Source organism: Cotesia glomerata, linkage group LG1, assembly GCF_020080835.1.
Source record: "Cotesia glomerata isolate CgM1 linkage group LG1, MPM_Cglom_v2.3, whole genome shotgun sequence".
NCBI lineage: Eukaryota > Metazoa > Arthropoda > Insecta > Hymenoptera > Braconidae > Cotesia > Cotesia glomerata.
The window spans coordinates 36,355,292-36,372,169 of NC_058158.1; the positions used below are offsets into that span (position 1 = coordinate 36,355,292).

The window sequence follows — 16,878 nt, forward strand, 5'->3', positions numbered from 1 at the left end:
TTGCTAATGATGTCGCCTCATTAAGGGATTCATGAATAAATACACAGTACCGTTGAGTTGGATGAAAATATACTTGAGATACTTTTATTTAAAAAAAAGTTTCAATAGATTTTTAAATACTGTGCATTAATATTTATATCAAAGTATTGATCGTTTAAATAAAATAAATTATCCTTAGGAAGTATTTGGTAATCGGACTAGATGACTTTTACCTGAGTACCAGTTAATGGACGGACTGATTTGTTTTTTGTTACAAAACTAATTTAATAGTTTATTTTATTATCAATGTATTGGTCGTATTGTTCATGTCCTCTTGCATCTGAACTCTGTCACGAATTTTCGTGCACATAAGTGTATACTCTAAGACACCGACCCTCACGTTCATTTCTGATATCTCGGATTTTAATTTTGTGATAGTTTTCTTTATGTTTATCAGTGGCGCTGTAGATAATTTTTATAATTAATGGTGTGATTACAAAAGATTCCAGAGCTTTTAAACACTTACTTCCGTCAGTCATGCTGGAGCCTCGCTCATCCATTTCTTTTTTCACTTGCTCTAGTTCATCTGACAATTTATTTAATGTACGCGTACGCTCCGTCACTCCGCCGCTCACATCGCGATAGTGTTCTTTTATTTTTAATAGTTCTTCCTGTGAAAAAGTTTATCATAAATATAACATTTCATGAATGCTCTAAACTTACAACATAGACAAAGATAATGTCACAATTTAAAATACTATTTTTTCCACATGAAAAATTTGCAATACAAAAACTATTTTTTTTTTTTACATAATTATAATGCCGAATTATTTATTATTAAAATTGATCTAAAACTAGTGACACAGTGGTTTAAATAAAATAAATAATACCTGTAGACCCCTGAATTCAACTAAGGTAGGCTCTAATTGTTTATTGAGATACATTTCCCGCATCTTTATCTTATCGAGCGTATTTGCAATGTCCGTGTGCAATTTATCTAATTGATTTTTAGTGCCATTTAAACCCGTCGAAATATTGGCTCTCAGCTGCTTCATTTGTTCTAGGTGTGATCTCCAATCTCTGGAATCTACATAATTATTTATAAAATCAAATTTAAATATTAAATGACTCATCAGGTATTTTATAATTTACTAGCAGTGACTTGCCCGCTCCGCTGGGCGCTTTATAAAATTGTATTTTTAGATTTAAACTTGAAATTTAATTAGAATAATGTTTTAACTTGCACAGATTCCAAATTCTATCGAATTGGCATGTACCTTTTACCCATGTAATTATTATATCTAATATTTATTGTAATTTTCAATGTACAATCATTATAACATTCCCGTGTCTTTCTTCCAAAAATAAATAATAATTGATATGAAAAAAAAATTTGTAATGAGCATTGAAAGTTTCAGTTAAAGAAATGGCAGGTCTCATAAGTGAAAAAATCTGCCTAGTAAAGTAAAAGATTCGGTTATTAACACTGGCCTAGTTATTGACATTTGCAATTTTATTTTGTTAAAAAAAAAACAAGTCAACTCTAATAAATTAATAAATATAATTTTTTAATTATCAATTTTAAGAAAATTGTTTTTTTGAGAACATTTAAGTTTTTTAATTAGAATAAAATTGCAAGTGTCAAACAACTAGGCCAGTGTCAATAACTGGGTCTTTTACCTTATATAAACATAGCTAATAGAATTAGAAAATTTATTTTAAATAAATGTCAATCGAATAGAATAAATTTAGTTACAACAAAAATTTATTATTTCTAAGTCAAAAAAATATAGATTCCGGATCAGTAATCACCAACATATCATATACTAAAACCTTCTCTGAAACACGCTGCTTCTAATGGTATAAGTATTAATCCGATCGGTTCAGTAGTTTTCACAGTAAAACCGGACAAAAAACCGGCTCTCCATTTATTAGTATAGATTTTTAAAAATAAGTACCTGTTTTTATAGTAACTTTAAGCTGAGGAAGAACACGCTCCAGTTCAAGTTTCCATTCTTCAGCGTCTGTTTGAGACTCCAAAATATTATCAGGCTTCTGGACGTCTTCCTATAGAACAAGAACTTTATTTTTGCTATTAAAAAAAAATTTTGACAATAAATTACCATTGTTTTTCCGTAGAGTTTGGTGATATCATCAATGTGTAGAATGTCATCGTCTTCGTCGTCGTAATCGGCCATCATTTCTTCCTCAACTTTTTCTAAAATCAATTCGGCATCATCATCCTCTATTTCTGGCTCTTGATCCGGCTCATCTGCTGGAATTTCAACTCTAAAAATAGCCCCAAAAACATATTATATTTACATTCAAATCACCAAATATTTAGTTATCATTTCAGCGCATACTTTTTCCATTTGAACTTGGAAGCTTTTATCGCTTGATCGGCCAAGCTATCTAGGACGTAAATAGCATGCTCTCCAACACCCTGTTTCAATTTATTCGGTGGAAATTCAACAGATACTCCGAATTCTTTTACATGGTCCATTATCAGTGCAATTATCGCATTAGGATCATCTGATTCTTGGGGTTGTTCAAAATTTTTTCCAGCTTTTCTTACTAGCCAGGCTGCTAATGAAGTAAATAAATAAAACTGCTCACCGGGATTTGTTGGTATGACAAAGTAATGCCTAAAAAATATTTTAATTATTTAATAATCATGAAAAATTTAAATGATCAAATAAATTTAATAAATATACCTGTTAATTGGCTTCATTTTTAATTCTTGTACAAAGTCAGTGTCGTAATTTAATAGTTTTAATTTTTCCAACAAATCTTCCATGCGTACATTACTGACATAAGATGCTGACGGTGAATCCTCAACATCTATAACAATTTTAGCTGATTCACGAAACATTTTTAATATTATTTTTCTCTAATTTTTTATCAGTGAATAATTATTCCGATCAATATTTAGCATGTCACATCAGAATCCATTGTAAATCATAACAAATTCATGACATTTACACACCGTACACTTATAAATCATCATTTGATCACAACAAACCTAGAAATAATATTTATTTAAATGTTGGTATTTTTTAATAGCTATTTATCTATTAATATCAATTTATCTGTCGGTAAAGACAATTGTCTGGTTACTCTCATTTGTTGCACTGACGTTATTATAAACGTATAAATCAAGTGATGTGATAAGTAAATAAATAACTCTGTAAATTAATAAAATTAGTTTAATAAAATAGGAGATTAAATATATTACAGAAATTAATGTATTTATAATTAACTTACTAAAAATTTATTAATAATCAACTACTATGACAATCTTATCCGAGTCACTTTTATTCGCATTCGCACTTCTTGATACAGGAGCTGTGCTATTTCTGCTGGTGTATTTTGTATCCTTTTTTATTATTATTATTTTCAATAGCAACAGTAAATTATTTATAAGTCGAAATTATTTTTTTTTATTGTTGAATTTTTTTAGGTTAGTGTATTAAAAGACTCTAGTAACTTTTAGGGACTTTTTCATTAACTTTACAAGAGCGCGAAATTTAAATAAAAAAATTTTTCCTTAATTTACAATCTAGGTAATTGCATTATCGGATCTTGAGTGTGATTATTTAAATGCACAGCAATGTTGTGCAAGACTAAATAAGGTATTAATTACATTTACTTATAATTGACTAGTAAATTTTTTATTATTTATTTTTAAAAAAAAATTAATTTGTGAATAAATTAAATAAGGATTTTATTTAGAATGTAACTTGAAATTTTAATAAATCTTTTATTTTTCAGTGGATAATACCAAAGATAGCGGCACATAGTTTTTTGGATTTTTTAATGTTAATACATGGTCAATGGTTGCTTGCACTAGTTAATCTTCCAATGACTATGTGGCTGTGTTATGAATATTTTACAATACCACGAGGTAACCTTGGTGTCTTTGATCCTACTGAAATACACAACAGAGGTCAACTAAAGAAACATAATCGAGATTGTATGATTTACCTTGGATACAATCTTATATTCTTTTTCATCTATCTTTACTGGTAAATTGCTTCTATATTTAACTTACATTATTATCACATGCAATTAATAACTCTCCGTCCTGGCTATTAACACCACATAAATATTTTTTTGATTGCAGTTTGATAATAGCACTGCTGCGCGGAGACCCGATAAACAGAAAAGATGACGATGTCATTGAGTTTTAAGTGAACCATTAAAAATTTACTAAGTGTTTGAATACTTTTTGTACGCTTTTTAAACATCAATTTATTGTCGACATTATTTCAGTGATATTTCTATTTTATGGTTCTTAGTACGTATTTCATTATTCACGAAAAAATTTCGTAATTTAGCTACAAAAAAATCCATATTTCTTTATTTATTTTAATTATTCAATGTCATTGTAAGATTATTAAATTTGAAAGTAAAAACTGACGTAAAATAATAATAACAATATTTATATTTTCTAGTCGTATTGATTAAACAATCATTGTCACATAAATATAATATTTCATTTTTTAAATATTTGTCACTACGAAAATATTAATTGGTTATGTCCTAAGTAATTTTTCAATTCAAATTTAAACTTTTATTAATAAAATAAAAAAAAAAAATAAACCAAACATTAAAAAAAAAGAACTTAAATATTTTTTCATAAAAAGTTTAATTAATATTTCCGGGTTTAATTTTCCAAAGATCTTTAGATCGATGATAAGTTAATAAATTAATCATTAATCAGTGCTGACATAAACTTCATTTAATAACTTTCTAGTTAAATAAGGCTTCATTACCATACCAATTGAATATTTTATTTTTTTTAACGTCTGCTGAAATGTTAATATAAATCCAGTCTCAGCCTGAAGGTCAGCTACTTTAAAAACAAAAAAAAAAAAAAAAAAAAAAACTAAAAACTTAACCAGTTACGATTAAACTAAATGTTACAGTAAAATTAGATTTCTCGACGAAATCGATTGGTAAGTTAAACTCGATGATAAGCTAAATTTTTTTCAAGGCTAATTTAAAAGCACGCGCGTTTGCCGGATTTTTAAATAATCAATTTTTAAAAAGCGACCGCGCGCGCTTAGAGTTACAGGAGCGCCACTCTGTCCGTCAACAGCTGCGCAGGAGTAACTGCGCAGGACAAAAAATGGCGCGCACTGTCATGCGCCCTCTGGCGCGAATATTTAAGGCACCCACACAGAGACACAGAACTATCAATTATATTTAGTTTATTCCGCTGTACTCGGTGATATGTGAGCAGGCTCCGTGAAATACCATCCAAATTATATACATAATAATATATATACATATGAAATGACAAACTCAAGCACTGACAGTAGTGACTGTTGACATAGTACGTACGTACTTGTATCGCCTCTGGGTATGTTTTATATTTATTATTATAATAGTATTAGTTTAGTATTTGTGTTTGTATATACTAGCAATAGTATTGGTAAGCAATGTAGTAATGATTGCGCGAGCGCTGGCTCACTTGTTCGCTCCAGCTATCAGGGTAATGTAGAATTTAATACTGTGTAGGTGAGAGAGGAAACTAAGAAGGAACTGGTGGCTGACTGCTAGTGAACATTGTGTGTTGGTGTTGTTACGGTGCTCTAGCTCGCTCCGAGTTTGAGCTGAGTAGAGGATCAGTAGCTTTCGGCTACAGATCAGTGTAGCTATTGCAGTCGCCCTGAAGAAGTATATATCAATAGCAAGTATCAACATCATCATCATCACTTCCAACCAGAATACACTTCCAATAACATTAATAACATCATCATTATCAACATCAGAAGATAAAATAATTTTATTTTAATTAAATACTCAGGTGACACTCGGCAAATGTTTTATGAATTAACATAAAATTAAAATACGTTGTGTTATTCAGATGGAGATTATTGGGATTGGTCCATTGCAGTGTCATCATGATAGCCCTTGTCTCAGTTAAAGACACAGTGTTGTTAAGTCGGAACACTGTATGGTTTATCGGGTGACTTAGTTGTTGGCATAGGGCTTATTTTATTGTCAATGTCCATCCGGGCTGGTGAGGAGGTGGAGGTACTCACCTCGTTGTCGTTGCCATTCCCGCAAGGGTCCTATCAACAAACGAAAATAATTAACGAGACAATTGACAAGGCTTCACCCTCTTTGTTATTATTGTTCGTGTGGTTGTCATACGGCGTTAACTTATTTCGACAATTTGTCAGCCAGAGAAGATAAACTTGATATATTTATCCGGGAAGTCTACTGGAGATATTAATGAGAGATAATTAATACACCGAGAGAGCATTATTTATTTCAATATCCCTAATAATAACAATAATTGTTATTGTTGTTATTATTATTATTAATATTTTATTGTTATTTTGAATATTATGTGGATGATATTATAATAACAGTGATTCGTTATTTTATAAAATTGAGTAACGCCCTAGGCTAGGTTTTATTTTATCAATACCTCCATGGATTAGTGATTATTTATTTAATATTCTATAATATTGACTCATATTGAGTTTCGTTGGCTTCCAAGTGCTTACGAGGCTATTGTTGGGAGAATTTCAGATCTTAAATAAAAAATAATTCTCTAGCAACTGGGATTGCTTACACACCAAAGATGATGGCCAATAATAAACAACCCTCGATAAACGCGGTGCAGACAAAACAAGTGGAAGTTTCACCCCAGCTGCAAGCAGGGGAGAAATTTATAAAATGGGATGAGGTAATTTATCATTTTTATTACTATTATGTCGATATAGACTTTTTTGTTTATCTTCCGCTCCAATGTTTACTTAATACTGATAATTCTAATGAACTATTTACATCATTTGTTTGATAATACCATTATCTGTCTATTATGTAACGGTATATTTATCTAAGGAAATTAATGTATAATACTCCTATTAATTTTATTATTATTTTTTTTTATTCCAGGACTCCGGTGTGGGTACTCCAGTTACACTTAAAGTTGATGAATTTGGATTTTATCTGTACTGGATTGATCAAAATAATGAAGTCGATATGCTGGATATCGCTATTATACGAGACACCAGAACTGGAAAACATGCTAAAGTACCTAAGGTATATACCATATATTAGAGACTATTATTGTCATTATTATTTGTTATCAATTATATTGTATAATAAGATATACAGGATGTTTTGGTTTTATTAATTAAAACCGTCTAGACTCTAGACACAGCGAATATAAAAATTACAAAGCTCAGCACAAGTATAATTCAAATGCTAAAAGTACAGACTTTTATCAGAGCCACTGATTACTAGTAATGCTCAACTTACATTAAAGTTACCTGGAATCTCTATAATTATATCATGTTATTGCATAGAGATGATGCCAATGACGCACATCACTGTTATGCGACATAATAATTATTGATAAAATTATAAATAGAAAATATATTACCTACTTTACCCTTTATTTATTGTTCATTATTATTATTTGTTATAACTTTACGGTATAAACTTTTTTTATTCATTAATCTTACCTACTTAGACAGTAGGTCATGAGTTAAATTGAAACAAAAAAAAAATAATCTTCGAGTTGTTTTGTAAGTCAACTGCAACATGCTTTGTAATACGTCTTATTCAGAGTGTCTAGAGTTGTCAATATCAATACAAAACTTGTGACAATACATTAAGATATTTATATACATATAGATATATTATTATAAATATGTATACTTATTTTATTGATATGAATGAACTGAATGGCTGAATAGTTTCATCTAGCTGTTTATATTATATTATATAATATATAATCTAATGAAGTAAATATAAGTATGTGTATTTATTTAATTATTTATTTATGTAGTAGTCTGTAATTATTATAATTCATTTATAGGATCCAAAGTTAAAGTCACTCGTGACAATGGGCTCGCAAGACTCTTTAGAAGATAAAACATTGACCGTATGTTATGGATCAGACTTTGTTAATGTCCAAGTAATAAACTTTTGCGCGAATAAGGCGGAAATAGTACGGCATTGGACGGATCAATTATTACAATTGGCGTATAATTTAACTTTATTAAATAGTAGTGTCACTGCATTTTTACAAAAGGCCCATACAAAATTAGTTCTGACTGCTGACAAAACTGGTAAAATTTCGACAAAAAAGTAAGTTAACTCGTTTTTTTATTATTATTCGTAAATATTTAAAATTTAAATCACGACGGAATTTTAATTGTATAAATATTTTTTTTTTTTCAGTATAATAAAAATGTTTACGACAAATAAAGAGGATCGAAAGCGCGTCGAAAAGGCACTTGATATTTCTTCTTTGCCATCTGCCAAGGTAAAATAAACAAATAAAATAATTAATTTTTAATCTGTAGATACTAATTGGCTTATGAGTTGTTCCATGCGTTAATTTTTGTGGCTCGCTGCCAAAATTACCATTAACGTTATGTTCCTCGTACATTTGTTCATTAAAAGTTTTCAAAGCGACCTTGAGTGGTCGAAAAACCATATGTGTACTGATATGCGCTAATGTCTCGACAAAAAAAATAAATTAGCCGAATACTTGTAGTATATTTATGGCTATTAAATATAAATAGAATAATTAATGCACGTTCAAAAGCTCAGGCATGCTGAGTAAATGAAAATTTAAAAAACGATTCAGCTATTTAAACGATTATATGAATATTTGATCCATATTGCTGGATTATCTTGGGCACGTGCGGTCTAGGTATTGTGTAACTTGAATTATAAGTTACAAAACATGCCGGAGTACCCTTGAAAATTATCTATGTTTATAAGTATTATTCGTAATATGGATTACGTCATGAAAAATGTTATGTTTTTTAAATTTTACATTTTTTAAAATTACATTTCGTTTTAATGTCACTGAATTTTTTATTCAAAACTATCGCATTGTTTTGCTGTTTTGTTTTTATTTAATAATAATAATAATGATTAGTATGTCTGGCAGTAAACTCGTGATATACAATGTGAGTTAAATAATTGTCTACATATTTTCAATTGTCACCAGTTACATTGATAATATCTTTTATATTTGGCAGTAGTATGTCCTAAAAAAAAAGTTAAAATTTATCCGGTAGGTTTGTACAATATATTTTAGCTAGTACAACTGGCATTGATCCAAAGACACATGACGAAGAAGTAATGAATTCATTTTATCATCTTTTAGATTTTATTTTGACACACTAGTTGAAATTTTAACGAGAATTTTAATATATAAAATTAATGATTCAGGGGATTTTTATTCTATTATTATATTTATGAACAATTGTTATTAATAAAATGTATTTTATTTTTGTAATTCATCTAATTTCTAACTTCGTAAATAATTATCACCCAAAATTCTAATTTAAAATTTTTGCGTATTATTTCCTAATTCGATATTTCTAAAAATTTTTTCTTACAACTTTTGATTTGAATTTTATTTAAAGAATAGAAGATACGATAGATTTGATACTGACTATTTATGTAATAAATTATATTTCTTAAAAAAAAATTATCTTGAAGTTTTTTCTTATCTCTATTATCTTATCCAAAATTTAAACTTCAACCATTAAAAAATTATTTTCAATGCCTTATCATTTGTTTTCAAATTTATTACATTTTTTAAACGCGTTTTTTATAATGTCGGAATTATTGTCCCTTGAATTGATTGCTCTTCTATATTATGACTTATGACATTTAGACAGTTTGTCATAAAATGAAATGAAATAGTAAGCCCTCAAGTTCACTGATTTCTTATACCAATTGTAATAGTATAATACATAAAAATACACTTAAATTTGAATTAATAATACCACAATCATAATAATAAGTAAAATAATTATAACAATAAAAATAAATAAAATAAATAACCACTTTTTATTATTAATAAAAATGTTCACATTCGTTAATCTACTGATTTATTTACTTTAATATCTGATTTAATGGTTTGTTTGATTTATCATTGCAGACTGACGCAGTGCCGCTACAAAAGTTTCAATTTAAAGACTTTTACAATTTCTACAAGTCTTTAACCCAGCGCACGGATGTTGAAAAAGTATTTGATGAAATCGTCGGTGGGAATAGCAAACGCCGATTGATGTCAACATCACAATTTGTTGATTTTCTTAATAAATCACAGCGTGATCCTCGACTCAATGAAATATTATATCCGTACGCGAACGACGCTCGAGCTCGAGATATTATCAATCAATACGAACCGGATAAAAATAACGCCAGCCGAGGACAATTAAGTTCAGATGGTTTTCTTAGGTATTTAATGAGTGAAGATAATCCAATTGTTGCCATGTCCAAGTATGAGCTAGATGATGATATGGATCAACCACTCGCTCATTATTTTATCAATTCTAGTCACAACACTTATCTAACAGGTAATTTTAACTATCAATATCGGTGTAAGGACTCTTATAAAAAACTTTGGCTTTTTCTTCTAAGCAACAACTTTATATTATGTGGTTTCATTTACGTTAAATATTAATAAAGTACTTGAGTATTTAATTTATCAGCTTGTTATTATATTTAATTATTTTTTTAATAGGCCATCAACTTACTGGAAAAAGTTCCGTCGAGATATACCGGCAGTGTTTACTCTCAGGTTGTCGTTGCGTTGAATTAGATTTCTGGAATGGAAAATTTGACGAGCCTGTAATAGTTCATGGGTAAAAATTATTAGCTTAAAAAAAATATATTTTCATCTCTTGCTTAGTATTTATTTCTGGGCCAGTCTATTTTTTTCCAAGTATGTATAATATCTAAAGTAGATAGAACTTAAGGGAAATATTTTATCAGATACACATTTGTGCCTGAAATATGCGCTCGGGATGTGATCGAGGCGATAGCGGAGAGTGCCTTCAAAACATCCGAATTCCCGGTTGTACTCAGTTTCGAGAATCACTGCAATCCGCGTCAACAGGCTAAGATTGCTCAGTATTGTAGGGAGTACTTTGGTGACATGTTGCTTGATGCTCCCCTTGAATCGCATAAGGTATTGCTAGTTGTAGTTGCTAAATAATAAACCTGTAGTTAGTAATTAGATTTAGCGCTAAATAACCCTACTATTTATTTAAATCGTTAAAAAAATCTTGCTGTTAATTAAAATTTAATTTCTAACTTTTGCAAGTACTTTTTTCATTTTAAAATACTAAATAATTTTTTCTAATAATTTTTTTATTTGAAATTAATCCATAATTTTAATTAAAAATTAAAAAAAATTATTCTTACAACATTGACTCGTTTTATTAACAATTTAATTGTGTTTAATTTATGGTGTAGCTATTACCAGGTCATGAGCTTCCACCGCCGTCGCTACTGAAACGCAAGATAATAATAAAGAACAAAAAGAAGCACCGTAATCACAAGAAAGACCACAAGAAGCACCAGCAAGGAGATCAGGCTGCTGAGGCCGGTCAAGTGGCCGAGACTAATGGTGTCAGTCAGCAAGCTGACGGTGAGAACGGTCCACCACCTGACGTAATCCCGCAAAATGAAGTAGACGGCGAGCAGTCAATTGGCAATGACGTATCTCATAGTCCGGCAATGCTCCCGCAGCGACAAGGTAGTAAAGACAGTAATCCAGATGATGAAGATGATGAAGACGAGTCCAGTACCGAGGAAGATGAATCAAACGTTGAGGATATTAAACTGAGGATGGACGATAAGGTGGCAGCTACCGATAAAGTTGCATCTACCGCCAAAGAAACGGAAGCCGGGGCTGAAATATCAGCTCTCGTAAATTATGTACAGCCTGTGCACTTTAATAGCTTTGAGAATGCTGAGAAAAAAAATCGTATGTATGAAATGTCTTCGTTTGATGAAAAGCAAGCGACAACTTTGCTCAAAGAGCGACCATTGGAATTTGTCAACTATAACAAGCACCAACTATCTCGTGTTTATCCGGCCGGAACGCGGTTCGACTCGAGTAACTTTATGCCTCAGGTATTTTGGAATGCCGGCTGTCAGTTGGTTGCTTTAAATTACCAAACTCTCGATCTAGCTATGCAACTAAACATTGGAATCTTTGAGTATAATCAACGCTGTGGCTATTTGCTCAAGCCGGAATTCATGAGACGTAAGGATCGCCGCCTGGATCCATTCGCCGAGTCAACAGTCGATGGAATTATTGCCGGTACTGTACACATACACGTAATATCTGGACAGTTTTTGAGTGACAAAAGGGTGGGCACATACGTCGAAGTCGACATGTATGGTCTGCCTGCGGACACTGTCCGCAAGAAGTTCAAGACTAAAATAGTACCTAACAATGGGATAAATCCCATTTACGATGAAGAGCCTTTTGTATTCAAGAAGGTCGTGTTACCTGAGTTGGCGTCACTGCGTATCGCTGCTTATGAGGAGTCTGGCCGGTTAATTGGCCACCGAGTTCTCCCCGTAGTGGGTCTTTGCCCGGGTTACCGGCACGTGACACTCAGGAACGAGTGCGGCCAGCCCCGTCCTCTAGCCAGTCTCTTTCTACATGTTATTGTTAAAGACTATGTACCTGACGGATTCAACGACTTTGCTGAGGCTCTTGCCAACCCGATTAAATATCAGTGTGAACTGGAAAAGCGAGCTAAGCAATTAGAACGGTTGATGGACATTGATGAGCTCGAAGGGGATTCCAATGTAAGTTTTTCTTATTATTTAATTTTTCTATTGGTATTTATTTAGGGTTTACTTAACAATGTGTGTTGGTGTGTTTGTGCTTACTAACATTGGTAAAGGATAAAGATAAGGATAAAGACAAGGATAAAGATAAAGAAAAAGATAGAGAAAAAGATAAAGAAAAGGAAAAGGAGAAAGAAAAAGTTGTTACTAGTGCTGCAAAGCCAACTGTGAGTTTTGTATGTAAATTGTTATTTGTTATACGTGAATATTTATTTATTTATTGGTTGTCCTTGTTAGTTTATTCATAGATAAAATGATTAGTTGAAATTCAAAAGGGGAGTTATAATTTCCAATTATTATTTTATTACAATAAATAAGTTAAATTTTTTTGCTTTGAAATATTATTTTCTTTTTTTAATTATAATTTTTGGTACTAGTTAAAAAGTGAGAGTAATTATTTAAAAATCTCCGCTTGAATTTCAGCTCCGTAAAATTTAAATTGATACTTGATACTTTGATACTGGTGGTTATGGGGTGGTTATTGAGGTATAATAATTGTCTTTAAGGATGAAACAACAAAAGCAAAGAAATTACAGCCTTCCGGCGATTTATCGGGTGCGTTACAGTTGTCAGAAAGTCCACACGGGCGAGCATCAACTGCGGGCTTGGAAGTCCCAGATACTCCTGATGTGGAAGACGGAGTTGTGTCGTCAACAGTTTCGGTTGTTGATGTTACGTCAAATAAAAACGCGTCTGTCATAGTTTCGAGTAAGTTTACTTAATAATATTTATGTTACTGCGTTTATTAACTGGCAGAAGTAATAGAAATTTGTGTTTTTATTAAATTAAGTTGGAGATGGAATTGTCGCGGAGCCATTGGAAAAACTTATGACTAACAAGCTTGTTTTGGAGAAAAAAGGAGAGTTTGAGAAAAAATTTGAATCTTTGCGTCGCAAGCATGAAAAAGAGCGCTCGCGTTTACAATCTGGGAAAGGATCTGTTGACGGTGAAAAATACAAATCTAAATTTTATAATAATAAATTGGTGAAACGACTTTCTACTAAAAATATGTAAGTTTTTTTATTTTAATTTGTGCTCCAGTAAACAAAAAGATGAGGTTTAACACGGAAAAAGTAAAATAAATTTGTCTTTTATTTTGTCACAATAGATTTTCCACTGACGTTGGTTTGAGTGTGACTTTGCCGGAGACGTCAGAGTGCCAGGAAGAGGGTGTCGAGGGACCTTCAAAAGGTCTTCCCAAGAGTCAAAGTGAACGGTTGTTAAACATACTCAAAGAGCATTTGGATCAAGAAAAAGAACTACAAGATAAATACCATGACATTGTGTATGCCATGGTTGAAAAAGTTATGATAACATCACAGACAAATCAGATGAAGACACTTAAAGTTCTTTTGGAAAGAGAAATAAGCAGTGCCATGAGAAGGTTACAAAAATTACGACACCTCGAGGTTTGTAACTTTTTCAGATAAACTACAAAGTTTGAAATATATATTGATCGATGCATGCATTTTAAATGAGGAACATAGTAAATTGGAATAGACACTCGTCAAAAGTTGTTACATTTACTGTATATTTGATCTCGCAGTGAATGTAACAGAACTTTAGACAAATTTTATCAATTTAAGTTTACCAGATTCATTATTACGAGCATACATGAACTTTAAAAGCATAAGTTCCAAAAAAAAAAATTTTAATTATAAATTATTGCGTTCATTAGGTGAAACAGTTGTCAAAAGTACATAAAGATAAGGCAGAATTTGATCGCATGAAACGAGAAGTCGGTAAAACGACTATTGAGAAGGGAGTTAATGAATGTAGCAGGCTGACGGATATTTATGATAAGAAGAAAGCTGAGCTTGAGTCGCAACACGAGGAAATTCGCCAGAAACTTGAAGAGGAGAGAAATAAGGTACTAGTTACTTAATTTTAAATCTGCATTCATCTAAAACTTTCAAGTTGACCATTAGCAATAAAATTAACTTAATAAAATGTTTATTTACGATTAAATTACTAAATACTTAATGTCTTGGTAATTATTGAAACTGAAGATAGGATATTAAAACAGTATAAGGGTTAATTGTGTGGTTTTATTAATTTAAAGAGACAGATTTGTACTTATTAGGGTGCGTCAAAATTTAATCTTCGAATGCAACCTTTTAAAATTGGAATTTTGAGTTTCGCTTTTAACAGGAGCTGTATTTGGTCATTTCCTAATATATTTTGGTGTGTCACGATTTATTTGATATTCATAGAATTTTTTAACAGGAGCTTCGTTTGGCCAAATTTTGAAATTTTTAAATTCCAGAAAAAATGCTTAAACAAAAGTCCTGTTAAAAAATTATGTGAATATCAAATAAATCCTGGCACATCAAAATATCTCAGGAAATGCTTTTAGAGATTAAATTTTGACGCACCCTAGTACTTATTTTATTAAAATTGGTTAAATTTTCAGGTAAAGGCAGCAATACAAGCCGAATATACTAGTAGTTACAATAAATATGAGAGCGGTGAGCTAGCATTAACGCCTTCAGCTAGCACAAGTTTTGCCGACACACTGAGTAAAACACCTTACTGACTCCCCCCGCAGGATCGCGACCAGATCCATGAGCTATATCGCAATCGACCTTTTCACGTCTAGCGTATGTTGAGCGAACAGATAAAGACTTTTTAAAAATAGAATATTACAGTTTCGAGAACGGAAATATTTAAGCCGCGAATGCTTTAATGACAAATGGTAGAAAATGCTGGACGTGATTACACTGAGGAATAACCTTCCTCGGGTATTTTATATTGTATCTGATGAAAGACACGCTTTGTCGACGTCAAAGTCTTTGCAGTTTTGTGTCTATTATGAGACAGGTATTTTAAAATGTTTAAAGATATAGTACGTCGCACAAAGTACGATATATCATAGCCATAGCTCCTCAATTTATTTTTTTTTGTTTTATTTTTATTGATTTAATTTTTTCGTTGTTTTTTAACAGTATTAAAAGAGTACAGGTTACCATTTAATTTTTATTCTATTTTTTTTTTTTTAAGTAATCCATGTATAAATCATTTATAGCGAAATGATTATTGTCAGACCGTACATTATTCTAAATAAGTGTAAACGATTGCTCTCCATCTTGTTGTTATATACATAAGAGTTATCCATTTATTTTATTGCCACGAAATATTAATATAAATATAAAACATACATACATACAACATGCATAATTATAATGATTACTATTAATTATAATAATGATTGATGATATTGAGGAATAATTGGATTTTGATAAAATGATAAATGAAATCCACATTTATAAAATTAAAAACTTGTCTGGCCTAGAAAAATTTTAATTAGTATAATAAATTTTTGGGCAGTTGTAAATTTGACTGAAAGTAAATGAAAAAAAAAACGTAAATAAATTATTTGGCAACCGTATAATAATATTGATAATAATAAAATAAGTTTGGTGGTAAAACAAATAATTCATCAAATTAATAATTTTATCGACAGATTTATATAAATTTATTTCGACTGAGACGTGGGTCTGAGATAACTTTTTTTAAATTATTTAAGTAATAAGTGAATAAATAAAGTAAATTATCATCGTGTAAGGCTTATTCGTACATAAATATAATTTTGGACACTGAGCAATTGGTTAAACGGTAGCTTCGAGGAAGACAATCAAAAAAAAAAATTTTTACACGATAAGCATTTAGCGGTAACATTTTTTCCTGTTATTTATAATCGTATTAAAGAACATAATGAATTAAATTAATGATAATAATTATTGTAATCAAATCCTCATTAATTGTAAATCTGTTTATTTATAACCATCAGCGATGAGTATTCTATTTATTTTTAAGATTAGTCACAAGTTACCATTTGTCAGCATAAGTATAAATCAATATATCTATATATTTATTGACATAAGATTAATATTAATGATAACAATAATAATAATGATAATGATGATTAAAATAACTAAATAAATATTAAGAAATCAATGTCTTTCAAATGATACATTGATTAATGGCGGTTAGATTTTGAGAGTTTCGTTATTTAATTAATTTATTTTATTATTAATAAAATATTTAACGACTCCAAAGTTTTTTTAATGCCAAAAGCACTGTTTAAATAATTCATTATTGCCGTTACGCTTATTTGTTTGTCGGCAAAATGAATAATGGATAAATAAATAAATAAATAAATAATATTCATTGTGCGAGACCTCGATCAAACCGCCGGAGATGTTGCGAGACGCGTTGTGATATATAATGGATCTCAAAAACAATCGTATGATT

At 30.5% G+C, this 16,878-nt stretch overlaps 3 protein-coding genes across 7 annotated transcripts; 2 read left to right on the plus strand and 1 right to left on the minus strand.

Annotated features, from left to right (window-relative positions):
* Positions 1-57: 57 nt before the first annotated feature.
* On the minus strand, positions 58-3,000 carry LOC123273261 (intraflagellar transport protein 57 homolog). The gene is made up of 7 exons (XM_044740643.1): positions 2,694-3,000; positions 2,343-2,624; positions 2,103-2,268; positions 1,938-2,046; positions 870-1,066; positions 506-650; positions 58-441 (listed from the first exon to the last, which is right to left on the minus strand). The coding sequence occupies exons 1-7, from the start codon at positions 2,849-2,851 to the stop codon at positions 272-274; spliced, it is 1,227 nt and encodes a 408-aa protein (XP_044596578.1). The 5' UTR covers positions 2,852-3,000; the 3' UTR covers positions 58-271.
* A 124-nt stretch (positions 3,001-3,124) lies between these two features.
* LOC123273323 (protein cornichon homolog 4) lies at positions 3,125-4,433 on the plus strand. Its single transcript, XM_044740730.1, has 4 exons — positions 3,125-3,350; positions 3,543-3,611; positions 3,751-4,004; positions 4,103-4,433. Exons 1-4 carry the CDS (start codon positions 3,270-3,272, stop codon positions 4,167-4,169), a joined length of 471 nt encoding a protein of 156 aa, XP_044596665.1. The 5' UTR covers positions 3,125-3,269; the 3' UTR covers positions 4,170-4,433.
* Positions 4,434-5,158: 725 nt separating this feature from the next.
* LOC123273048 (1-phosphatidylinositol 4,5-bisphosphate phosphodiesterase classes I and II) lies at positions 5,159-15,327 on the plus strand. 5 transcript variants are annotated; one of them, XM_044740223.1, is made up of 16 exons: positions 5,159-5,344; positions 5,503-5,791; positions 5,852-6,682; positions 6,895-7,041; positions 7,823-8,094; positions 8,188-8,272; positions 9,911-10,331; positions 10,499-10,619; positions 10,750-10,945; positions 11,233-12,582; positions 12,681-12,800; positions 13,131-13,332; positions 13,415-13,634; positions 13,733-14,033; positions 14,303-14,494; positions 15,038-15,327. In XM_044740223.1, exons 3-16 carry the CDS (start codon positions 6,578-6,580, stop codon positions 15,158-15,160), a joined length of 3,855 nt encoding a protein of 1,284 aa, XP_044596158.1. In that variant the 5' UTR covers positions 5,159-5,344; positions 5,503-5,791; positions 5,852-6,577; the 3' UTR covers positions 15,161-15,327. The 5 variants fall into 5 exon arrangements, with proteins under 5 accessions (XP_044596158.1, XP_044596148.1, XP_044596168.1 ...); XM_044740213.1 differs by having other exon boundaries at positions 5,503-6,682; XM_044740233.1 differs by having other exon boundaries at positions 5,160-5,344; positions 5,503-6,682; positions 12,681-12,791.
* Positions 15,328-16,878: the final 1,551 nt, after the last annotated feature.

What these genes read in the sequence shown, in the direction of transcription:
- LOC123273261 (XM_044740643.1), bottom strand. Translation starts at nt 2,851, where the DNA reads ATGTTTCGTGAATCAGCTAAAATTGTTATAGATGTTGAGGATTCACCG. An exon ending in AACTCTACGGAAAAACAATG is followed by an intron (nt 2,047 to 2,102) that starts GTAATTTATTGT and finishes CTTGTTCTATAG; the next exon opens with GAAGACGTCCAGAAGCCTGA. An exon ending in CTCCAGCATGACTGACGGAA is followed by an intron (nt 442 to 505) that starts GTAAGTGTTTAA and finishes AATTATCTACAG; the next exon opens with CGCCACTGATAAACATAAAG.
- LOC123273323 (XM_044740730.1), top strand. Translation starts at nt 3,270, where the DNA reads ATGACAATCTTATCCGAGTCACTTTTATTCGCATTCGCACTTCTTGAT. An exon ending in TATTTCTGCTGGTGTATTTT is followed by an intron (nt 3,351 to 3,542) that starts GTATCCTTTTTT and finishes TTTACAATCTAG; the next exon opens with GTAATTGCATTATCGGATCT. An exon ending in TTTTTCATCTATCTTTACTG is followed by an intron (nt 4,005 to 4,102) that starts GTAAATTGCTTC and finishes TTTTGATTGCAG; the next exon opens with TTTGATAATAGCACTGCTGC.
- LOC123273048 (XM_044740213.1), top strand. Translation starts at nt 6,578, where the DNA reads ATGATGGCCAATAATAAACAACCCTCGATAAACGCGGTGCAGACAAAA. An exon ending in GGTAAAATTTCGACAAAAAA is followed by an intron (nt 8,095 to 8,187) that starts GTAAGTTAACTC and finishes TTTTTTTTTCAG; the next exon opens with TATAATAAAAATGTTTACGA. An exon ending in CGACTTTCTACTAAAAATAT is followed by an intron (nt 13,635 to 13,732) that starts GTAAGTTTTTTT and finishes TTGTCACAATAG; the next exon opens with ATTTTCCACTGACGTTGGTT.